General features: G+C 34.5%; 1 protein-coding gene across 10 annotated transcripts in view; it reads right to left on the reverse strand.

The window, feature by feature from the left end:
- LOC107606245 (symplekin) overlaps positions 1-7,017 on the reverse strand; it is a 17,943-nt gene extending 10,926 nt beyond the window's left edge. For 6 of the 10 annotated variants that reach the window (XM_021106543.1, XM_021106544.1, XM_016308271.2 and 3 more), the window contains exons 1-5: positions 6,670-7,017; positions 5,900-6,059; positions 5,546-5,638; positions 4,746-4,848; positions 4,483-4,645 (exon numbers count right to left, since the gene is read on the reverse strand). In XM_021106543.1, the coding sequence (XP_020962202.1) occupies positions 4,483-4,645; positions 4,746-4,848; positions 5,546-5,638; positions 5,900-6,059; positions 6,670-6,872 (722 nt within the window). In that variant the 5' untranslated portion in view covers positions 6,873-7,017. Of the gene's footprint in view, positions 1-2,280; positions 2,761-4,482; positions 4,646-4,745; positions 4,849-5,545; positions 5,639-5,899; positions 6,060-6,669 lie in introns of those variants that run through there. The other 4 variants (XM_021106550.1, XM_021106551.1, XM_021106552.1 and 1 more) reach the window with 4 other exon arrangements.

A 7,023-nucleotide genomic window follows, 5' to 3' on the forward strand; every position in this document is an offset into this window, starting at 1 on the left:
GCCTAAATGCTGAACAATCTCCTTAGTCCTTAACCCTGTATTCTACAGTCATCTTTGAACAAATACGAGTGAAACTATTCACAATATTAGAAATTACCCTATCGTCTCCATATAACTTCTAAACTTGTTCATTTCAGCCATTTCCATATAAACAAACTCAAAGTTACAAAGGTAGTGATCATGCAAGAAATAGAAAACTGAAGCACAATATGGGAACAGTTCATTGCATTACAGAGATAAGCTTGCAGCAATGGCAGACCAAACCTACATCAACAGAATCAGATTTGTGTGCTGTTGTTTCAACAAACTAGATTTTTATGCTCCACTTATAAACCAAGACAAATATAAAATTAATTAAAGTGAATAATGAGACATTAAAAAGGAAATGTTGGAGACTTCTAGAAGCAGCTTTGGATGGCTAGATTTTAAGATTCCAGAAATACATCCACTTTTTGCGAAAAGACAGGAATGTAGTGGATAGTAGAAATAACATAGTTTTCAATCAGACACAGCATCATATATTAATTAAGGAGCATATTCTCTTTTCTCCTTTTTCTTGAAATCAATTTCTCGGGGGAACATACAAATTAATAAAATGAAATCCTATTATAATTCTGCAGAAAATTGAAGAAAACTGTAACAAAAATAGGGCCAAAACAAACACAAGTCATTGCAACAAGATAAAAACATAGTGCCACAACTACCTGTATACAAAAACATGTATCCTTTAAAAAATAAATAAAAAAGGGATCCACAATAAAATTAAATAACAGTAGAAAATATACACATGCCAATCCCTTGCATTTCTTTTCACCAAAAGAACATTGCCTTAAAGAAACTCAGTGATGAAGATAACAGATGATAGCAAACTGGTATGAGTATAACCCATTTATATTCCACAATTCAAACTAGTCAATAAGTACATTATAAATGATCTGATATCAACTCCAGATTGAGATGGAAAGATACAGAGAGAATAAAAAAGATCACATAAAGCAGTTTCAGATCAAAACTTCCATTGAAACAACATTCCTTAGAATATGAAGATGTGATTAGAAAATAAGAACAAAAGGAGTTTAGTTTAAAAGGAGGCTCTCATGAAGTAAAAAGAAAGAAAAGGAGTGAAAAAAGTATGTGAGGTATTTAGCTTTTTTTTATACTTAACCTGAAATAATATGGAAGGACCTCAAAGGGTGCATGGCTTTTTTCTGTTTAGTTTTCAGGTATGTTCTCACTAATAATTACAAACATCACCTCATTTTCAATTTATTGCATGCTTTTAAAACATTTCTGCAGAAAATGATGGAATCAAGGCAGAGTTGTTTTCACAATTTCCTTACAGAAGTTTGACAAACAGGAAATTAAGTTACAAAACAATGGAATTTTTGTAATTATCAACGGAATCCATCAACTGAAATTGAGAGAAAACAAGCCAAATGCCAATTTAGATTGTTTAGCTCCCAGAAGTAAAAAAGTAGCAAACCATAACTTGTGTTTCAGAAAAAATCAAAAAAATCTTGTCATTTTAATATATCTGACACCAGCACCTCAGCTAACAAATCAGTTCAATATCCAGCATGAGTCCTAATCAAAATCAAAGAGAACACATGAAATATGATTACACACCTTCACAGATTAGTGTAACAGGCTCAAATGTTGACAAAAAAGCACCGGAAAACAGGATTTCTAAAACTCTCCCTACCAAGTGAAAATGCATAACAAGTTATCTGTATATACATTCTGAAACCTTCACTCAGCTTTGAACAATACAGTTGCAAATAAACACAGAATATCTTGAAAAACTCCAAGTTTTAGGTATTTTAGATTGGAGTCCCAGACAATTATCCAAAATTATACTTCCGAGACATCAGACTTTAACTTTTCACTTGATCTAAATCAATCACTGAATTCCTTTTGGCATCACCACTGTCAATATTCCAATGAAAGAACTGATGTGTTCAAACATTAATTTTTCTCAAAAATGGTGAATGAAAATATTCTGCATGCATCAATATTGCGGGGAAAGGACAATCAGAAAATCAAACATATTATTAAGACCATGCACATAAAATATCATCGCTACAAATAGAACCTCAATGAATCCTGCTGTAAGAGAATATCAAATGCTAAACTTTCAATCAGAAAATATGCTTTGTTTCAACTGTTGGTAAAATTATTATCTCATTTTCCAAGCAAACCTGAAGTTACTTGTGGTAAAACTTGTGCAAAAGATAACAAGTGAGAAATGAAACACAAATTTATAGAAAATGAGCCAGAGTATATAATAGAAGCCCGGGAAAATATTATTTGAATTATTGAGATATTAACTGTGTATCAGCTGTTATAATAATAAATACATTATCTGGGCATGCGCTTACAGCACAAAAATTTAAACAGTAAATGGTCTCTCTCAACAGTTTACAACAATAAACTGCATTGCTTGACCACCATCCTTGGTTCATGAGATGACCATTTTAATGCCTCAATTTCGATATCTATCACCCGACCAACTGGCATGCCACAGTAAATTAACGAATCATCTTACATAGACAATCACCATAACTTCCATTATATGAACCACCAATGCAGCAGTATCCATGGCCATTAACTCCTCGTAAGGAACTGGTCAGCATGTCGCAACGTTATAAAACAAACAAGCAGTTGAACTTGTTCTATCCATGAGACCCTGCTCCAATGATTCCCTCCATAATTTTGAACATAGTAAAAGATGTGGAAAATTTTTAAAACCTTTAGGTGATCCTAACACATTTAATTGCATCAGTAAGTATTGAGTAAGAGACAGCACCATTTACTAACAAAAACATGAAATCATAATTCAAAAAAGTACAATGGAGTTGTAGGAGAGACACTTGTCACCTTCCTACATGAATATATACAAGTAAGGCTGAATAGAAACAATTCGAGATTTCAAATTTGGAACTAACTGATTAGGTGTATCTTACAACTGCAACAAAGGTTTCCATGTAACAAGTAACTCTGAAGATGAGTGCATGGAAACAATGCATCAACACATCAAATTTAATGGGCTGCTAAATGTGTGCACTGTTAATAGACAAGAATAAATAAACATCCATCAAATGGGAAGAGATAAAGAGCAATAAAACACCAGATTAGCCACAGAATTGGATACACGTGTTCTTTTGGAGCAAGTGGATTTTAAAACTTGGAATTTATATATATCGTTGAAAAGGCTTAAAACTGAATTTCTCTTTTAAACTTTTGGATGGAAAAAATGACTTTATTTCAGGATTTTGATTATGTTTGAAAATACAAATATATAAAGTGACTTTTCTAGTCGTAGAAGTAAACTTTTTGGGCTAAGATAACTTAAATACATACACCCTAGAACACATGAAATCTTTCACAAACAGGGAGACCAGAAAGCAATTTTCATTAAGCCAAAGGGGCAGGGGTAAATAAAAGAGATATAATGAAGGAGTGCATAAATTCCTTCTATCTTTTTTCATGAATAAGTAACTAAGCACACTCAAAAAAGAGGAGCATGATCCAGTAGTTTGTACAAGCACAATACCATAAACAAAACCTAAGTACCAAGTCACAGAGATAACATGAATAGTAATTGTATCAACACGTGATCATCGACTTCATGACTTGCCACAAAATGAAAACAAATCACTTAATCTACTAACAATTTGCAAAGATAAGGACAAATGATAAATTGATAACAAGGAAGACAAGCAAAATAGATATAAACATTCTGCACATGCTATGAGACCCAGACTTCAAATCTGATGCTACCTATAAACCATTATCACTAGAAATGCAATTTCATATATGATTGCAATGTTTCTTATTAAGAGGTGAAGAATTAACGCTTATAAACCTATAAGGTTCATTACAAGCAGTGGACTTAACGCATGACATAGTCAAAAGAGCCCAATGAAAGTAATCAAATAGATTAAATGACATACACATGCACACACATATCAGGAGAGAAACAAATAAAAGCATGTCATATACCTACACTAGACTGTTACATCACTAACCCGAAAAGTACATTCAAATTCCTCAATACAAACATGCAATAACAAGTAGAGAGTTTTAAAAATACGAGGAAAAGCATTGTGATAGTTATTTGTACTTTATTTTATGAGGTGAAGGAAAGAATTGGTCAACCAACAACGTTTCACAAGTTTATAGCAGGGGAGCACATGAAGAAAATAAATGTTAGCCAAGATGTAGAAAAATAACAGATATATAAAAGACTTTTCCATGGGGAAATACTGTTAGCATGCCTAGCTTTGTCTCTGTAATGATCTGCTGCCAGTAGTAGTTAGCAGTAAGTCAAGGAAAATAACCCTCTAGATCCAACCATCTAATTTAGAAGTGGGATACCAGAAATGTTGCACAGGTTCTACAGCTATCCGAAAATGAAGATTGCACAAAATGTTAAATGTTATGCAAACCCTTGTTATTAACCACTAGCACATGAAAACTCACCAATTTATAACAGTAATTGTTAAACAACCAGGGAGACTTGCACCAGGCTGCAATAAATTTAATAGAATGCCAATGGTCCTGTTTGCCTCCGACTTGAGAGCCACCGGATCAAGAAGAGGGTGACCACCAACCAACCATGATATATTAGCAGCTTGCCTAGATCCTGTTATTGGATCAAGATTTAAATGAACAAATGGATGAAAATTACCCAAAACAACTCAATCTCCATAGAGAAGCATTACACAAAAATTAAAGAACAATACCTTCTCCAGTTGATTTCTCAGGACTATTGTTGTCAGGAGTAAAAAGCAAGACGAATATTTCCAAGAATTTCAGTCCCAGCAACTTTATTCCGGCAGAACCAGGCTAAAATATCAAGCAGTTAACTCTCCAATCAGAAAGGAATAACCACCGACAGACCAAATTATAACGAGTGACATTCATATTCTAAAAACAAGAAAAATGCAAAATGTTTCTAGGGATGATGAATAGAAGCTCTGAAGCTAGTTATGTACATAAGTCATAAGTAACATGCTATCTTGCTATCTAAAATCTAAGCAACTGACTTATTAAGTTTAAAACTCCAGACAAAAAGTTACAAGTGATTATGACAGTCAACAAAGACAAGTAAACTCCAAACACCATCCAATGCATAGACATGCATAACTTACAAGCCCCTATTTAAGGAGGAGCACCACAGACGAGCACCACAGACCTTAAAAAAAAATAAAAATAATAAATAAATCAATTCAACATCTCAAAGCACCATATTACAACCACCTATATAATGATCTTGCACTCCATGAGTCATGACAAAGAAAACAAGAGAATAGTGATTTTTATCAATACTGTAGCTCGTCATGATCAAGATCAATTCGGCAAAGCCTTTGAAGATGTTTATTTGACTAGATATTTAAATTGAATTTCAAACATACAGTTGCATTATTGAATTAGTTGAATACAGTTCATTAGTACATTTCACACTGATAAACCAGCCTTCCAAAAAGTAAGAATATCTGAAGAACAGCAATTATATTCTGAAGAACCGAAAAGATCTAATTACCTCAAGAGCAATCCCAAAAACAGCATCCTTGAACTTAAGCATCCACATCCAAACCCCTTCTAACCACCTCTCTACTTTACCATATTGTTGAAACTGTAAAGTTTTCCAAATTAGTGTCACTCGTCAGACAACAGTAAGTACACTACCTACCAATGTCAGGATAATGGGAGAAGTAAAATGAGCAAAGACTCTCGTCTAAACAAATTTTTCCTTCCATCTAAAACATTTGGCAAAGGACAATAAAGAAGGTGCAAAATCCATCAAACAGCTAAAAAATCCAAAATATAATTCATGAACAGTCACCAGTGATATGATGCACAACTGAGTTTTATTAAAGAGGGTTTGAGATGGTACCTGCACAATCATCTCCACAAAAACATTACAGAAGATGTTCGTGCCACTAACAATAGATTGCTTTACAATTATCGGATCAGCATCTCGCAAAAATGTTAATAGTATAGAAACAAGTGCAGGAGAATGATCGACTGCTTTAAAACCAATCTCCTCAATTAACCTGGAATACAGTGGAGGAATCATCTATAAGCTAAAATAAAACAAGAAACACACACCAACTGGTAGTTTTTAAGAAGGGCAGAACACAGAGACACGGCACAAGTTATTGGGAAGAAGTAAACAACTAAATTCAGCCTATACTTGCACTTAGCTACAAGCTTCTGCTGCAAGCACTATGGAACGGCCCTGAACCACTTTAGAATACAGCAAATACAACAGCTAAACATTTTTTCTCAGGTAGAGTCCTATTATAAACCATCATTCGCCACAATATTCGAGTGCATTGCATTCCGGCACCAACTAAGCCATACCCAAATCTATAAAATTGATTGAATTCCATGAATATTTGACAAAGAAAGCTTTTCTTCTCCAATATATAGACCATCTTTGAAAGACCGATTTAGCGTAAAAACAACGTTGGCATGTTTGCAGCAATAAAATCATAGATTTAAAAGAAATAAGCAGTTAAGCACCACACATTGCCCTAAAATACCAATCAATATTGAGAAAAACCAAGAAAACTCATAACCGAGTAACGATACAGCTAAAGCGACATAATTAATAGAAAAGAAAATGGTAATAAATAACAGAATTAGGGTTAGGGCACTGACTGTATGAGCAATTTGCGAACGAGGGATTCGGGAGAGGACTGAAGCTCGAGGAAGAAAGGGAAGAGGTCAGCGGAGAGAGAAGGGTCGAGGGAGAGAAGGAGGTCCTTGGCTTGGGTGAGGGATGAGAGCTTGACGTTGACGTCGCCGTGGTTGTTGGCGGCGGCGAAGAGAGAGAGGGCTTGGTCTCTGGAGGAAGAGGCCATGGCTGTCTCTCAGAGTCAGAGAAGTTAGGGTTTGCGGGCAGAGTGAGAAAACTGGTCTTATATTTTATAATATTATATTTTAATGACTATTATAATGTGGAATGGAAGAAGAAGAAAAAGAAGATGGAGGAGGAGGGAAGGGAAGGGAATG

Source organism: Arachis ipaensis, chromosome B07 (genome assembly GCF_000816755.2).
Source record: "Arachis ipaensis cultivar K30076 chromosome B07, Araip1.1, whole genome shotgun sequence".
Taxonomy (NCBI): domain Eukaryota; kingdom Viridiplantae; phylum Streptophyta; class Magnoliopsida; order Fabales; family Fabaceae; genus Arachis; species Arachis ipaensis.